Source organism: Euleptes europaea, chromosome 6, assembly GCF_029931775.1.
Source record: "Euleptes europaea isolate rEulEur1 chromosome 6, rEulEur1.hap1, whole genome shotgun sequence".
Classification (NCBI taxonomy): domain Eukaryota; kingdom Metazoa; phylum Chordata; class Lepidosauria; order Squamata; family Sphaerodactylidae; genus Euleptes; species Euleptes europaea.
In genome coordinates, this window is record NC_079317.1 from 39,335,148 (window position 1) to 39,352,959 (window position 17,812).

The following is a 17,812-nucleotide window of genomic DNA, read 5'->3' on the forward strand; positions in this document are numbered from 1 at the left end:
CAAATGCAAATGGCAGGCCTGGCTAGACAAAATGAGATGGTCAGGTCACACATACACCCCTCCAGCCAGACAGGTGCAGTCAAGCAGGAAACAAGGGTTTTGGAGGTTGAAAACCTAGAGAAGTCTTTTCCTGGAGACTTTGGGAAAAGCTTCTTTGCCCTAGCCAGCGAGGAGGAGAAAAAGAGGTGATAAAACTCCTTGATTCTATCAAGGCAGACAGAACTCTTACCTGAGGTCTGCAGGAGGCAGCCACTGCCAAGTGCAGGACTGCATAACTGAGCAGGAGCTTCAAGGAAAAGGTTACAACTGCAACCTTTTAAGCTAAAGAGCCTGCCTTATGTTACTATCCACTAGGGCATGTACAGAGGGAGGGACAGAGGAATTGCGTTTTACACTTTTATTTTGGGTCCCTTGCTCAATCTGCGGCTATGCCAAGCGTATGAATGTGGACATTCTTTTTCATAAATGCTTTATAACTTCTAATGTTGATAGTGTTTCTCTGTACCACATTACACCTCCAGTGTTCCAGGCATGCTGTTTTAAAAGGAGCATAGGAAGAGGAGGAGCAGTCAGTTGGCAAGTGGCTACTTCACCAGTAGCTCACAAGGCAGTAAGCTGTCCCCATGGCAACCAGACACTGGATAGCAGGAGGTACAGAGGCGAGGCCTCCGAACAGGGAAGGGAAGCTGGGAGCCCTGGTCCGCTCAGTGGGCAATTCCTACAAAGGCCGGGGGTGGGTGGGGTGGCAGTGGTTGAACCAAGGGAGAGAAAAGCCCTTCCAGGTGCCTGGAAAGCCTAGTGGGAGGCATGTGCCAGGCAGAGACCATGGATAGCCACTGATGCCCAGACGCCTGAAAAAACACGGAGGAATAGGGCCTGCAGGTCAGAGCAGAGCTGTTCTGCCAAAAAATGGTAAAAAACATATTTTCCTTCAAAAATCATTCCCCATTTTAGGGAACCTATCTAATTTACCATCAGATACTCTGTAAAGAGCATATCAAACCAGAGTATCACTGCTAGACTACATAAAATGTTAAATTGATTAATATAATGAACTGATACCTCAAATTTTATCCTCTTTCCTGGTACATAGTCAGATAGCACCATCTGATGTCCTCGCTGCCATTTAAAGAACAGGCGTCGAGTGAGATTGTCAGGAAGACAAGCTTTGTGATCGCGTAACAGATCCCTGGTAACAAACTTGCAATGGCTGCCAGAATGAAGAGTGGCATAGAGCAGGAAGGGATCATCTTCAGACCTTAAACAGGAAAAGCCAAAGAGACGTCATAACATTACAGACCTTAGTGAACAGCTGTAAAAAAAAAATTTGTTCGCCGCCATTAACTACAAAACTATTCTTCACTTTTTCCTATTTGCCACAACAATATCTACTTTAAGAAGCAGAATGTTTTAAGAAACTTTCTCCTTCCAGCACTATCTGTGATACACACCTGAGAGAGACATGAGCCCAAGGCAGAGGCTGCAGCCTAACACACAGCGCAGTCCTCCAGTGCAAACTCATGGGGTTGGATCCAGACTTAATTGGCAAATTCCACTGATTCCCCCCCTTCCCACTGCAAATGCTGTGCACGTAGCTCCCCAGGATCCCCTGTCCCCTTGGAGCAGCGTTTCAGGGAGATCAGTAGGAAAAGAAGAAAAGTTTCACTAACAAAATTTTTAGCCTGGATCCAATCCACCGATTTGAATGAGTAACTCCACACAGGATCGCATGGTTAGACGAGCAAGTGCTGAATTCATCCAGAGTATTGTAGTGCAAGTAAGCATAGATCAAGAATATTTTGTATCTTCTGCAATACTTTCTACTCCCCGGGGTAATGTAAAATGTTTCATTGTAGTTCTGCTATATGGTGGGCCTTGCACTGTATATGTTTCACTGATCATCTGCTTTGTATTCCCAACCACATCTGAATACAGGAAATGTACCAGCCTTGCCATTAAGACAAAGGAGCTAAGTTGGCTTCTGTTAGAGCTCAGTTTGATAAGAGGGCTATTTTTCTTCTTCTTGGAATCAACCACATTTACGTTTCTTTTTCTGGAAAGATGGCTACAGATCATTTTCATCGGTACATACACATTTTCAGTAAAGAAGAAGTCTGCTTTCTTCTGCATTATGGCCATATTTTTCTGGTCCCAAAGGCGAGATCCTTTCAGCATGTGTTTACGTCCCAGCACAAGCAATCGCAAATTATGCTTTGCTAGGTAGAGGACAACATCTAGCAACTGTAAGGAGAGAGAGAGAGAAAAATCAGACAACCAGAGAACTTAGGATACTGCAACCAAAAACAAGTTTTTAATGCATGGATGCCAGTCTGTATTTGTTTTCTCTTTCTAGCTTAATAACTGGAGAAAATCCTAGAAACTGTATGGGCTTATACAAATCATCGCGTTACTGCAGGCCACTGCTGAAGCTGATTTAACTAACAACTCTTTGGCAAAACCGGTATAGGTATGTATATTACTCTGCTGACTTGCCACTGAAGCAGTGTCTCAGTGATAGAGCCTCTGCTTGGCATGCAGAAGGTCCCAGGTTCAATCCCCGGCATCTCCAGTTAAAGGGACTAGGCGAGTAGGTGATGTGAAAGATCTCTGCCTGAGACCCTGGAGAGCCACTGCCAGTCTGAGTAGACAGTACTGACTTTGATGGACCAAGGGTCTGATTCAGTATATGGCAGATTCATGTGTTCATGTGTACTTGCTCCTCTGCCCCCCTTACATTTCCATCACCATCCATCATTTGCTAAAGTGTTTGGTGGTTAGGGGGAGACTGTACTGAAGCTACAGAGCTGGTCTGGAGTTGGTTGTGGGTGAAGCAGGATAAGAAAGGGGAGGAAACAAAGCTGAATCACAGAAAGAATGGGCGCAAAGCCAGGGCCACCTTAGGCAGGGCGAGGCTGTCCTTGCATGAACTGAGTGAAACCTAGAACCACTTGAGACATCCGAGAGTGCTGTGGCGTAATGGCTGGAATGTCAGACTGGAATCTGGGAGACCCAAGTTCTAATGCCCGCTCTCCCATGGAAGCTTGGGGATGACCTGGGGGCCAGGCCCTCTCTCACCCAACCTACCTCACAGGGTTGCTGTGAGGATAAAATGATGGAGGGGACAACGACTTTGGAAGCTGCTTCTGATCACCGTTAGGTTTTAATTCCTAACTTTCCTCGTTATGTGTGTCTGTCCAATAAAATGTGGTTAAATCATAAGGAAGTATCCTCAAGATTACCGAGTAAAGCAGGCAATAATGACCACTCTGAGTAGGCAATACTGACCTTGATGGACTGATGGTCTGATTCAGTATAAGGCAGCTTCATGTGTTCATGTATATGGAAGGTGGCAGAGGTTTTAACAAAGGTTTAAAGAGTTAGAAGCCAGAAAGACCTGTGTATGCCACCAGGATATGAGCACAGCTGGGAGGGGGGGTTGACACTGAAATATGAAGGGACCCTCAGGATAGGTAAACATCCTGAAGTGCCTATAAGGGAGGTTGAGAACCCTCTGAAATAAGGAAGGGGTATTGCCACAAGGGGTACTGAAGGAAGGAAATCCTCCTAAGAGTGAAAGGGTTTTGCCACACACAGAACAAGAGTCTTGTTTAGACAACCTAGCATGGGCAGGACTAACCCTTCCACAGAAATAATCAAAAGCTGCTGAATGCCAATGAAAAAGAACCACAGTCACCACCGAGTGGCTGAAAACTATCCTGCATGCTTATACAAAAAGCTATTGTTACTTAAACCCCCCAAAAGGAAACACAGTACTTTTGTTTTAAGCACTTGAAAAAATCTCCTTCTACCCACTTGTTACTCATCTAATGAACTACTTTATCTAAATTAGACTTGAATAGGACTGTGGTGGTCTATACTTAGCTACACTGAGTTCATGGCAGAGGGGTTTCCTGTCTGGTACTGCTCCCACGCATAACTGTTTCTCAAGAAAGGAACATGTGACAAATGGCCTCTTTTTACTCATAAAGAAAAGTGAATATGGTGCAAATTGTCAGAAAGCAGGCCAAAGTTCCTTGCTTTAAAATGTGCATGTACACCATTCTTTCTACTTACCAAGTAATAGTTACAATTATTTTCAAAACACAAACTCACTGTTAGAGGAGCTAGATTTTAGTTCAGTAGCAACTTAAAGACCAACAAGATGTCCAGGGTATAAGCTTTTGAGAGCCCAAGCGCCCTTCGTCAGAACTTTGACTCTTGAAAGCTCATACCCTGGAAATCTTGTAGGTCTCTGAGGTGCTCCTGGACTCCAATCTATCTCTTCTACTGCAGACCAACCCAGCTACCCACCTGAAACTAAACTCAATGTTTGGTGCTTAAAACAACAGATGTATGATGCAGACTGGAACCCAAGTGGCCCAGTTAACATATTTCTGAAACCTACTTCTTGTAAAGCCAAAACCAGCCAGCTGGTTAGAGTGTTGGATAAAAACCTGGAAGAACCTGGTTCAAATCCTCACTCTGCTATGGAAGCTTGCTGGGTCACGCATGCTCAGCCTAGCCTAGTTTACAGGGTTGCTGGAAGGATAAAAAGGAGGAGAGGAGAATAATGTAAGCCGGGGGTCCCCTTTGAGGAGAAAGGCAGGGGGTATAAATGAAATAAATGACAAACACCTACAGTAAAAGCGACTGAATAGTTTCCTCTGTGTGTGTGTGTGTGTGTATTAAGTGCCGTCAAGTCGCTTCCGACTCATGGCGACCCTACGAATGAAAGTTCTCCAAAATGTCCTATCTTTGACAGCCTTGCTCAGATCTTGCAAATTGAAGGCTGTGGCTTCCTTTGAGTCAATCCATCTCTTGGGTCTTCCTAGGAAGCTATTCCTAGGAATAGTTACAATATCCAAAAGCTTCCATCCATTTACAGACCAGTTATCACAGGACTGTCGATTAAAAGTGTTATTGAAATGGTTAGACTCACTCTGGCTGTTTTAGTTGGTCTTGAAGATTACAACAGAGCGCAGAGGAAAACTGAACATTGGTATTCAGGGAGCAGAAAGCCTCATGGTCCACCTATTGGATAGGTGACTCAAGAGAGTAGCATGAATGAAAGATAATAGCCAGGGCTTAATTGGAGGAGATTATGTTATCGTTATTAGCAGAAGTGCATTTCTGACACTTATTTCAATACATGGGAATTCAGCAATGAAAATAGAATTGAAAGGGATCCAAGTCACTGTATAAATCAGGGTACAGCATCTAAAAATCTTAATTTTTAATCAAAGACATTAATAGTTAAAATTACATAATGTACTTGTGTGTCCTGCTTTTTTAAAAGGCCAGGCTTTTACAACAACCTTCCTCCTCAAAACATGGGAACATTTCTCAGATGGGAATTCCCTGAACACTTCTGTAAAAAAGCACTATGGATTATGACGCAGCTAAAAGGCCACTCACCTGTTGACACTGTGTCATACAAGGAAGTCACCTTCAAGAGCATTCACCTTTGCTACCATGAGAGTGATTCAAAATACTTAGCAGTTTTCTGTCAAATAGTCAGTGAGTGACTGTGGCTGATTGGTAGAGCACGTGCTTTGCATGCAACAGCTTTCATGCTCAATACTTCACTCAATACTTCCAGTTATAGGATTATGCGGCCCGGGATATGAAAGGCCAGTTGTTCTGGAGAGCCCTAGCCAGAGGTAGACTGGCCATTTCACTCACAGGGAAATTTCCTGGTAGGCCACTGCAAGGAGCAAGCAGAGCCAAGCCCCCAGCAGTAGCTCTGCCAGTGCCTCTTGGGCCACCGGGCTCGGACCCTTCAGGGGCAAAGGCGATCACTGTCAGCTCACCAACTGCCTCCCCTTGCACTGCCACCAGATTGCACCAGTTTGTTCTAGGGAAATGTGTTTCTGATTACTTTATGCCAAGCAGGACAGTTGGTTTTTTGGACCCGAAAACTGTTTAGGGCACCAACTAATTATAATATCTAAATAATTTATTTCAACAAGTAAACATTAAAGATATATATTGCTGATTACATGAAAATAAAAGTTCTGTTTCATACTGTAATCCTTCTTAGAGATAAACCATTCACAGATAACCTCCTGGCAAGGAGTCCAAAGTCCTCCGCTCTGTAATCTTTTTCTTCTCCGTTCTGTGATCCCTCTCAAAGGAAAATCCTTGGCAATTAAATCTGTACACTGTCTTCTCAGAATCAACAGATAGATGTCTGATTACTTATTCAGATAATGAGTATGCACTGAGATTTATTACTATGGATAAAGAATTATTCTGATGAAGGCTACTTCGAAATGGGGCCACTGTTTATCTGTTTATTCTGAGAAAGACGTCTATCTGTTGAGTCTCAGAAGACAGTTTACAGATTTAATTGCCAAGGATTTTCCTTTGAGAGAGATTACAGAGTGGAGAAGGCCTTTTGACTCCTTGCCAGGAGGCTATCTGTGAACCATTAATCTCTAAGAAGGATTATAGTATGAAACAGAACTTTTATTTTCATATAATTTACATACACACACACACACACATATCTATATCTATCTATCTATCTATATATACACACACACACACACACACACATGTATGTATGTATGTATGTATGTATGTATGTATGAATAAAATCTCTTTGGTGTTTACTTGATGAAATAAATTATTTAGATACAGGTTGAGTATCCCTTATCTGGACAGCCAAAATATGGAAAGATCCAATATACAGACATTTTGAGTCAACATGCAGCAGGCATTATTCACAGGCCCTCAGCAGTGAACCAAGCTGCTTTCTGATGGTTCAATGTACACGAAATTATTAAAAATATTGTTTAAAATTACATTCAGGCTATGTGTATAAAGTGTATATAAAACATAAATAAAACATAAATGAATTTCGTGTTTAGACTTGGGTCCCATCCCCAAGGTATTTCATTATATATATACACGAATATTTCAAAATACGGAATGATCTGAAATACTGAACACTTCTGGTCCCAAACATTCCACATAAGGGATACTCAACCTGTAGTTGGTGTCCTATAGCCATGTACTTTGTACTCTATATTTTGTATACATTGTTGGTGTGGCTCAGCTACTGTGTTTTTGACAAATCAGATTATGCCATCCAGCCAGAAAACAGAGTTGCACTTACCCGTAAATATTGTTCATCGAGTGGTCTTCTGTGCAGGCATACATTGGGACTGCACATGCGCAGGCCAGCCACGGAAAAGATTTCCAAAGCTTTCTAGCAGACTAGGAGCACCCCTCCTCCCTCTGGCAGTTAACCACCAAAACTGACCAGGAAGAGGGGAGCTACTTCCACAGTTCTCTCCATGCTGCCACCAGAGACCCCAAGAAACTAAGGTTCCAGAGTGTTCAGGGCAGGAGGGAGGGATGTGTGCCTGCACAGAACACCACTCGATGAACAACAGTTACAGGTAAGTGCAAGAGATTAGCAAGCTCACTGAGTTAAGGAGGCAGGTGTTAAGCTCTCAATGGAAGAGGCTATAGAGGGATTAGAAGGGCATTCCACTGTGATGGGTGTCCCTAACAGGAAAAGAATGTTAAAAAAAAGGTGCATAGAATGTCCCATTGTGGAGCAAGGCCAAATAGCCAAGGCCTCTAGTCAAAGTATCTGGGAGTAGGTCCCCGTTAGTTGTAGAAAACATAACTGCAATGAATTCCACAACTATGTGGAATGTTTGCACTGAAATAAAAGATGAAAGGAAGGTACGTCTACTGCTCTGGTGAAATTAACGGTGTGACCAACTAATTTGCAGAAAGCAGGAGCCACTGCAAGACACAGGTGCACATCAGGGTACCCACACTATAGGGGAGGAGGAATCTGAGATGGCACTAACTTTCCCGAGACTCAGAGTCCAATGGGGTGCCCTGAGGAAAAGGCAGTGCTTAGGTCACCAGAATTATGCACATTAGGTCCATCTCAGATAGCAGGAAAAAACAAATCTGGGCATCCCTGAAGGGTGAAATATATACCAAAATCAAATTGTGGTGTGTAAAAAATAAGGACTGACTAAAGACTGAGACAGGCAAAGGGACCTTAATTAGTTGAATCAAAAGGGTTGATCTAGCAACGATCATCAATCAACAGTAAACAGCGCAGAGAAAACAATATCGCAGCCTCACGTGGACCACTCTAATCGCCATGCATTTTGTAAAACAAAGGCATAATCCCAAACGACAGGAATGTTGGATTTCTGCCACTGGCAGCTTCCACCCTCAATGGCAGAGGGACTCTCTATAGGAAGGGTAGAGAGATCTGTGAATAAGACAACCAAGCAAAGTTTAAATACTATAATACATATAATTAGATGACCTGACCTGGGCCCTGACCTGAATGGCCCAGGCTAGCCTGATCTCAGCAGATCTCAAAAGCCATGACCGTGAAAGCCATAAAAATTTATAAAAGGCAAGAGTAAACAAATATCTAGAAGAACTGTTTCCTCGTCTAAAGCCCCCTCCCCAACCCTCTAGTATGGTATAGTATGGGGGGAATTAGCACCACCAAGGAACTGAGACAAGGCACAAGTATGGGTGGGATCTTAAATATGCACACCTTCCCCTCCACAAGGTGTGCAAATACAGTTTGACTATGGTCTTTCACAAAAGATTATATCACACCAGATTTCGGAAAGATCAGAGCAAAATAGTGGAAAAGCTGTACAGTGGAAAATTGGGGAACAATGACATGTGGGTGTTCCAAAAAAAAAAAAAAAACCCTCTGGTGAAAGCCCTTAAGTGCCCTTACTGTTCAGTTTGAATCTGGGGATTGGCCAAGGGCTCAGCTAAGCAGTAGACCTAGTCCAGCTGAGATGGCATGTGCATTCCTTTCCCTCAGCTGATAAAAAGCCTTTACCTCAGAGGGTGAGGTCTGGTGTCTGTATGCTGCCCTCTGCTCCCAGCGTATGCAAACAGAATGAAAGGAAATGCACTAATCTTTGCCTAAAGTGATTCTGAATGTTGGAGAAGGAGGAGCAGGGAATCCTTCTGACTGCTCATTTTTTTCTGCAAGGGTTAGCAGACCTTACTGTGTCCATCCTCCTCATTTAGGCCCCTGGGATGTCCACACAGTCACTATAGGAAGCACTGATTTATTTAGGTTGAAGCCAGAAAGCATATTACATCAGTTTTTAAAACCCTTCTCTTTTTCTGAACAAGTAACCTAAATCTTTTAAAGGTTATGTTCTAGTTTCAAGTAACAGCTCAGATTCCATTCTGTCTCAGAGGGGGCAAGACGAAAATTGGGTCTGTGGTTTTTTTATTCAGATTTGGTGGGGTTCCCTGTATAAAACTGAAATTCAAAGATGAATAAAGCCAGTATTCTAGCTTATACATTTGTGTCTGACATTAATAGAGTCATCTTCCATTGTGTGGTTTAAAAAGTGTTCCAAAAATACTTTCACACTTGTGTCGTGGGCTAATAACACACAGAGGAGGGGAACCACTAGTGATATAGGTTTCAGCTTGGGATTTCCTGACCTTAAACCTCAGCTTTTGCTAAAATGTCCTACATCCTCATACACCTGTGAATACCCAAGGATTTACAATCTTCATTAAACTTGAATTAAAATTATTGTTGTTGAGTTCACTGTTGGGAGAAGCACTTTAGCATTACATTTCCCATAAATCTGTGGTACACCATGGGTTGAGGCAGCTCGTTCTGGTTAGGTTCTACTCATAATATAGATAAGTCAGGTAGTGTGGCTTTATTATTAGAGGTCAACTGAGGCTCCAAACTGCTGTTGTGTTGAGGGCTGACTTTCAAAAGATCACCATAAGGGGACTGTTTTGTTATGTTCAAAACCCTGATGCAGACTGAAGTATCTACAAATGATGGGAAGTATTTTATTTTTTCAAGGAAATAAAGTGCCAGATGTTTAATCTCAAATGAATAATTTGGATGGTGCAGCCCACTAAAACAATGCTGTTGTATGTCCTCCATTCAACCCAACCAAAAAGGTTGCCTAACCACCAAAATCTAAAATGTCTACACTTATGTTCATTGTGCCCAATCATCAAAGTCTGACCATGAAGTAGGGTTGCCAATTCCAGGTTGGTAAATTCCTGGTGATTTGGGGGTGGAGCTTGGGGAGGGACCTCTGTTGGGTATGCCAGAGAGCTCATCCCTCCCCCCAAGGCAGCCATTTTCTTGAGAGGAACTAATCTCTGTCATCTGGCGATCAGTTGTAATTACAGGAGAACTCCAGGCACCATCTGGAGGTTGGCAAACCTTTCTTTGCTGTCAAGCCACAGCTGCCTTATGGTAACCCCGTAGGGTTTTCAAGGCAAGAGATGTTCAGAAGTGGTTTGCCTTTGCTTGCCTTCAAGTCACGATCCTGGTATTCCTTGGAGGTCTCCCTTCCAAATAATAGCCAGGGCCGACTCTGCTTAGCTTCTGAGATCTGACAAGATCAGGCTAGCCTAGGGCTATGCAAGCCACGGCTGGCGACCCTGCCATGAGTAAAACATTCAGCATTTTAGTGAAATATTTTCCTTTCTAAAATTTTATGTGTATGGTTAAATGTTACCAATGGCATGGGGAAATATCCCCCTCAAAATCAACCCAAGCTATGAACAAAATTAATAATATATTGTAAAGCATTCTTATCTGGGTATGGTTCAAGTCAGGGAGAGCATATTCCAGTTCTTTTTAAACCATACAACACAAATGGATAAACAAAGCTATTATCAGAATGGGAACAATGGAAAACGTGACCTCTGACATCCCTTCCAGCCACACCCTAGGATGTACATTGTTATGGCAGCAATGAAATCAGGAGGCAAAGTCCTAACCAGGAACAACTAGCAATTAAATTAATTTGGATTACATAGGGCCACTTTTCACCTTCGTAGCACCTGGAAAACAATGTCTAAAATTCAAATATCACATATTCAAAAGGAGGTGCCATCTCTAAAATGTAGATGGTGAAAAAATCCAATATCCTGAGGGAAATTGCCAAGTGGTGGGTACAAGCTCAGAATGCTGTATGAAATCTCAGCCATCTTGTTTCAAAGATGTAGTAGCACTGAACCAATGAACAGAAAACAGAACCTTTATTGGCATTTAGGAACCAATAAGCAACATTACTGAAAGAGATAAAGAGACAGGAAGTTTGCTAAATCATCCACCACCCATCTAGAATCTCTTTTCGTCCCAAAGGATTAAATTCTGAGACCAATTATGAGCTGATGTGGTGTACTAGTTAGAGTGCTGAACTAGGGCAGGGATTCAAATCTCCACCCTACTGTGAAGGGTGACCTTGGCCTGGATCTTCCTCTTAGCATAATCTACCTCACAAGGATGCAGTAAAGATAAAATGAGGAGAAGAAACCATGATGCCACCCGAAGTTCCTTGGAGGAATGGCAGAATTTTTTTTTAAAAAAACTAGTAAATAAGTAAACGAATACGGAGCCCTCACACACAGCCTGCCACAAAAAAACTTATAGTGCTATCCTAAGCAGAGTTATGTCCTTCTATGTCTGTTGAAGTCATGGGGCTCAGAAGAGTGTAACTCTATTTAGGATTGTACCATTCAGTCTGAAGCATTATAGGCAAGCAAGACTGCAAGATAACTAGGCTTTAGAAGATGGGCAGCCTACTGTGTGTAAAGTGCCGTCAAGAGGCAGCTGACTTATGGCAACCCCTTATGGGGTGTTCAAGGCAAGAGACTAAGAGGTGGTTTGCCATTGCCTTCCTCTGCATAGCGGCCCTGGTATTCCTTGGTGGTCTCCCATCCCAAGTACTAACCAGGGCCAACCCTGCTTAGCTTCTGAGATCTGACGAGATCAGGCTACCAGGGCCATCCAGGTCAGGGAGTGCAGCCTATTAATCCTGTTTTAATAACCCAGATTTGTGGGAGGGAGGGGAGTGTGCTACAGTAGCCCAATAATTCCTCTCCAGGGGAAGAGGATGGCATGGCAATACTCCTCCTGACCCATATCAAATACAGCTCAGCAACTGGAAAGCAGTTATCTAATCGTGAGTCTGGATGGTATGTGCATGCCTGCACGATCTTTCTATAAGACCACCAGGAATTTGTTTTTAGAAATTCTACCCTGCTTCTTTGTAAAAAGCCTTCAAGGCACTTAAAATAATTAAACAATAAACAATTACAAACAATATACAGTGAGGGGAAAAAGTATTCGATCCCCTGCTGAATTTGCCCATTTGCCCTCTGACGAAGAAATGACCAGTCCATAATTTTAATGGTAGGTCTATTGTAGCTGCGAGAGACAGAATAACAACAGGAAAACCACCAGAAACCCAGAAAACAAAAGTCAGAGATTGATGTGCATTATAATGAGTGAAATAAGCATTTGATCCCTTTGCAAAAGATGACTTAGTACTTGGTGGCAAAACCCTTGTTGACAATTACAGAGGTCAGACATTTCTTGTAGGTGGCCACCAGGTTTGCACACATCTCAGGAGGTATTTTGTCCCACTCCTCTTTGCAGATCCTCTCCAAGTCAGTAAGATTTCAAGGCTGATGTGTAGCTACTCGAACCTTCAGCTCCCTCCACAGATTTTCGATGGGATTAAGGTCTGGAGAATGGCTAGGACCTTAATGTGCTTCTTCTTGAGCCACTCCTTTGTTGCCTTGGCCGTGTGTTTTGGGTCATTGTCATGCTGGAATACCCATCCTCGACCCATTTTCAATGCCCTGGCTGAGGGAAGGAGGTGCTCACCCAAGATTTGACAATACATGGTTCCGTCCATCATCCCTTCGATGCAGTGAAGGTGTCCTGTCCCCTTAGCAGAAAAACACCCCCAAAGCATAATATGTCCCCCTCCATGTTGGACGGTGGGGATGGTGTTCTTGGGGTCGTAGGCAGCATTCCTCCTCCTCCAAACACGGCAAGTTGAGTTGATGCCAAAGAGCTCGATTTTGGTCTCCTCTGACCACAACACTTTCATCCAGTTCTCCTCTGGGTCATTCAGATGTGCATTGGCAAACTGCAGACGGGCCTGTACATGTGCTATCTTGAGCAAGGGGACCTTGCGGGCTCTGCAAGATCTCTGTCCTTCACGGCGTAGTGTGTTACCAACTGCTTTCATGGCGACTATGGTCCCAGCTGCCCTGAGATCATTGACAAGTTCCCCCCGTGTAGTTCTGGGCGGCTTCATCACCGTTCTCATGATCATTGCAACTCCACGAGATGAGATCTTGCATGGAGCCCCAGACCAAGGGAGGTTGATGGTTAGGGTTGTCACCTTCTCACCAAGCTGCTTGGCAATAGTCTTGTAGCCCAGTCCAGCCTTGTGCAGGTCTACAATCTTGTCCCTGACATCCTTGGACAGCTCTTTGGTCTTGGTCATGGTGGCTAGTTTGGAATCTGATGGATTGATTGCTTCTGTCGACAGCAGAACCCTAACCCTAACCCGGCTGGTTGATAGGGGATCAAACACTTATTTCACTCATTATAATGCACATCAATCTCTGACTTTTGTCTTCTGGGTTTCTGGGGTTTTTCCTGTTGTTATTCTGTTTCTCACAGCTACAATAAACCTACCATTAAAATTATGGACTGGTCATATCTTCGTCAGAGGGCAAACAGGCAAATTTAGCAGGGGATCAAATACTTTTTTCCCTCACTGTACTAAAACAGAAACATCAGCTAGTATTAACAAATAGCTTCAGGCAAAATTTGTATCCGTCCAATCAAATGCTTGGGAGAGTAGATACCAGCACAGATACCTGGTTGTTACCTGGTGCCTAAAGGTTGACACACTAGATGCCATTTGAATATCTCTGGGGAGGTACTGACAATGTCCTAGCTCTGGTCACTAGCCACTTGACCTCTGAAGGCAGGACAACGTGGGTCAAGTCCCCTGAAGATTATATCAGATGATGAGCATCTTCATATGAGAGCAGGCAGCCCTTTGGTTACCCTGATCTCCAATTATTCAGGGTTTTAGGAGATTAGCATTGTGCCCAGAAATAAACTGGAAAATATTTTAATTCCAGTGGAGCTGTATTAATGCTGCAGGTAGACTTATTCCGGACTAACTGCAGCACTGCAATGTGCATGGATAGCTGTGGTTGAGCTACCTCTCCCCAGGACAGACAGCAGCTGGAACAATAGCCTAAACTCATGAAAGGTGCTTCAAGCCACAAAGCTAACCTGAGCCCAAGTAAGAGCTTAATCTGACAGCACCTTTAAACTGTGAACTTGATCTTAAGGGGAAAAGTGTAACCCCAACCAGAACTGGAAGCACAATACCGAGTATTTGTGCTGGTGTATCTGCAATACATCTCCAGGCATAAAAAGTACAAAGTACCAAATATGAAACACGCACAACTTTAGAGAGAGAAGAGAGTTTAAGAATGAATAAGGCTTGGCTTCCTGTCCTGAAAATCTCCAGACTAACAAAGACTACAGTCAACAATAGCCATGCAGATTAGCTTTGGAATTCACACATTAACAGATCACTTCAGGATACAATGGTTCCATATTAACATACCACACCCTCATTAGCACATTATGTTGATACTTACAGGACAATGATTAGCACATTACCTTTGATACTTTTTGCAGGACAATGATTCAGCTCAACCCCCCCTTTCTGACTATATATTACTCTTCCTACACACTTAACACTGAGAGACACTGTCCTTCAGTGTTACTCCTCTGAAGATGCCTGCACAGCTGCTGGCGAAACGTCAGGAAAGAAAATACCAAGACCACGGTTACACAGCCCGGATAACCTACAAGAACCAACGTTGCAATCAAATTTGCAGGTAGGTTAAGAACGTATGGCCACATTATGCAATGTCCAATGCAATACAGAGGTGGAAGTATTAAAAGGTGTAGACCCTAATCCCACCAACCCCCACCCCTTGCAATATTCCATACTACTGCTTGTGATGTACTGAATGAACTGGCAATTCACAGTGTTGCTGCCTAGTTTCATAACCATATACCAACTTTGCAAATAGCCTGGCCATCCCAGACAACTGTGTGTTGGGTTAACACGTCTGGATTGGGACTTCAACCCATTATTAACTGCCCATGTTCAGATATACTCCACTGTATCTATATCCTGGGTTTTGTGATAATCTTTGCACACTGTGTTCCTGTGGGATATGGGTATCTGTCAGCACAATTTAAAAAAAAATTCAATAGCTCTTGATCACTCAGTTAATCAATGGTGTATAGCATGACCAGCCCTCTTGATTATGACTAATCAGTTGAATTCTGCACTACTTTTGCATTGACAGGCATCAGTGAATAAGCTGACACAAGTTCTAAAATTATTGCAATGGTTAAATAAATATCACTGATATCTTTCCCCCCTTCTTCTGTGGTGTGCTCAGAGTGGCTTTCTATGTAAATCAGATGCAGCATTTCAAAATGCTGCATCAATCTGTCCTGAATGAATTGTTGAAGATACAGAACTAAGCAAACTGGGCTTGCCCATCTATTGCTTTCTGGATGACAGAGCTAATAATTTCATAAGTCAGGGAAGAATATGAGTAACCTCTTCTGCAACTGTACCCTCTACTTATCAGGATTTCTACCACTGAAATCCAAGATATTCAAATAAACTGAACAATACATGAGGTGTCTATTACGATATTATTTGCAATCTGTCCTATTACTCCAAGATTTGACATGTACTTTCCTAAAAGCTTTTGTATGTTTCCTATAGTCATTTCACATGGATTGCACACTGGATTGTATTTTAGCACCTCACTCAATTAAGGATGGCAGGATCTACCAGTGCAAGCAGGATCTTCTTCCAGCATACTGTGCCTTGTGCTGGTATGCCATCCGTATCTGAGGCAAAAGGGAGCATGCAGCTCATTTTGTAATCTTTAAGTGATGTCAGAGGAATAATTTTTAATCCTTACTTCAAAGCAACAACAGGCAGTAATGGGGAAAGGTCAACTGTGAATGTCCCATCGTTCCCTTTTCTGGAAATGGTAGCATGCAGAAAATTAATTTGCATTCCACTGCCATCCATATAAACATATGATGAACGTATAAAAGCTAGCAACGAATAAGAAAAGGGTTGTGAGTGCTAATTTTTAACAGTTCTTCATGCAAACGAGCTTTAATTGAATTTACCTTTATGAAACTGTTTCGGATTGAACATCTTCCTAGTTTGTTCAGAGCTGTGGTGCCAGGGAACTTCCTGGTAGAAGTTCTAGTGCCAGGGAGCGTCCTGTTAAAAACCCCTTCTGCTGTCTACCATGATGGGGAAACCTGGGCCATTCTGAGATTAAAGATGGGTTTTTGTGGTTGGCTGTTCACCAAGTCTGAGCTGGCAGGAATATACAATAGGCAGATATATGCCTACTATACAGCCAGCATTAACACTTCTGGGTTTGCTGTCCCCATAATGTGCCATTTTCTGCAGAACTCAATGTTATTCAGCCTGGTAATATAAAAGATTAAAACACATTTTAAAAAGCCCTTTTTAGTCAGACAAATAGGCCATCTATAAGTGGCAAGTATTTATGTATTACTTATTGCATTTGTATATCACTTTTCTTCTTTCTTGCAAGTATAAGATGCCGTAGCAGAAGTAAACCGTAGTACAGAACAAGTACAGTGTCTCAATCACTCTCAACTCCTACAATTCTATAATGCTGTAAGATAAATTCATCAGGAGTCTGAGCCTTGTACACTCCAAGGAATGCCAACTCAAAGGGAGTTATGTACTTGAAGAAGGCTAGCAGAAAAGTTTGTAGCCCAGATGGAATGAGGCGGAATTTGGACTTAAGCTTTTCAGCCACCTTCACACACTAACTTCTCAAACCTCAACACTAGTCCAGCAACAGTTCAGCCACTGTAAACCCTCAAAGATGTGCATGGCTGCAGCATAAAACATACATAAACAGATTCAAGATTCTATCTTCCATGCCAGCACAGTTTTACATCTCAGCTTATGAAATCAGGAGGATTGGGGGCGGGGGGGGGGGGGAGAGATCCCAACAGTACACCTGTGTCTGTGATAATTTGTAAAGATGTCATGAATGGCACATGGGCCTGTGGGAAGACAGGGGTTTAGTACAGTTATAGGCAGTAGCTATTCTTCTCCCCTAACATGAACTGAGAACACAATTATTCTTGAACATCATACAAGGTTTCCCAACACAACCAGATTTGCCCAAATTGCACAAGGACTTAAGTGCATCAGTTAAAAATAACCATTGATGAACTGAGTGATCAAGAGCTATTGCTTTTTTAAAATTGTGCTGACAGATACCCACAGAAATGACAGCGATGTTCTGTACATAAGTTTTTTTTTTACTTAGACTCATTTTAAACTTGTATGCAGGTGTCTTCTCGCTCTACTATGAGAAAAGCCAAATTCTTCCATCAGCTTTCTCCAAACTGCTTGCACTTTGATACACTAAAAATCCTCAATATCTTAGCTGTCAGTATGCTTTTGCATTATTTTAATTAAACAGGGGAAAGAGGGGAGGGGTGAAGTTTCCTTTTGGCACAATCTCAAGCTTTACTTTTTAACATGACCTGCTAGGAGATAACAACAGCACAGTACAGAATAAGCAGAGTTCCTCGCACTTTAAAGTAGGACTGGAATGCTTCTTTTCGCACATGCAAGAGTCTATGCTTCCTCCTTGTGGACAAAATAAGAAACTGCTAATTAAGTTTATACACTACTAAAGCTCAGAGTCTGATACAGCTATTATGGTGGCTTCCACATAGAGGTTTGGAGTTCAAAACTGTTTGTTTTTATTTTTAGCATCCACAAAACCTTGTCTCTTCATCATCCACTTTCTGTCTCTCCCCCCACCCTGCCCCTGCTGTGAACTTTCCTAGGCCTGGATTAGAACATTCTTTTTAGACAGA

At 42.7% G+C, this 17,812-nt stretch overlaps 1 protein-coding gene across 1 annotated transcript in view; it reads right to left on the minus strand.

Moving 5' to 3' along the window:
* PRORP (protein only RNase P catalytic subunit) overlaps positions 1-17,812 on the minus strand; it is a 48,975-nt gene that overhangs the window by 594 nt on the left and 30,569 nt on the right. The window contains exons 5-6 of the mRNA XM_056850928.1: positions 2,093-2,241; positions 1,063-1,258 (exon numbers count right to left, since the gene is read on the minus strand). Of these exons, the coding sequence (XP_056706906.1) occupies positions 1,063-1,258; positions 2,093-2,241 (345 nt within the window). The remainder of the gene's footprint in view (positions 1-1,062; positions 1,259-2,092; positions 2,242-17,812) is intronic.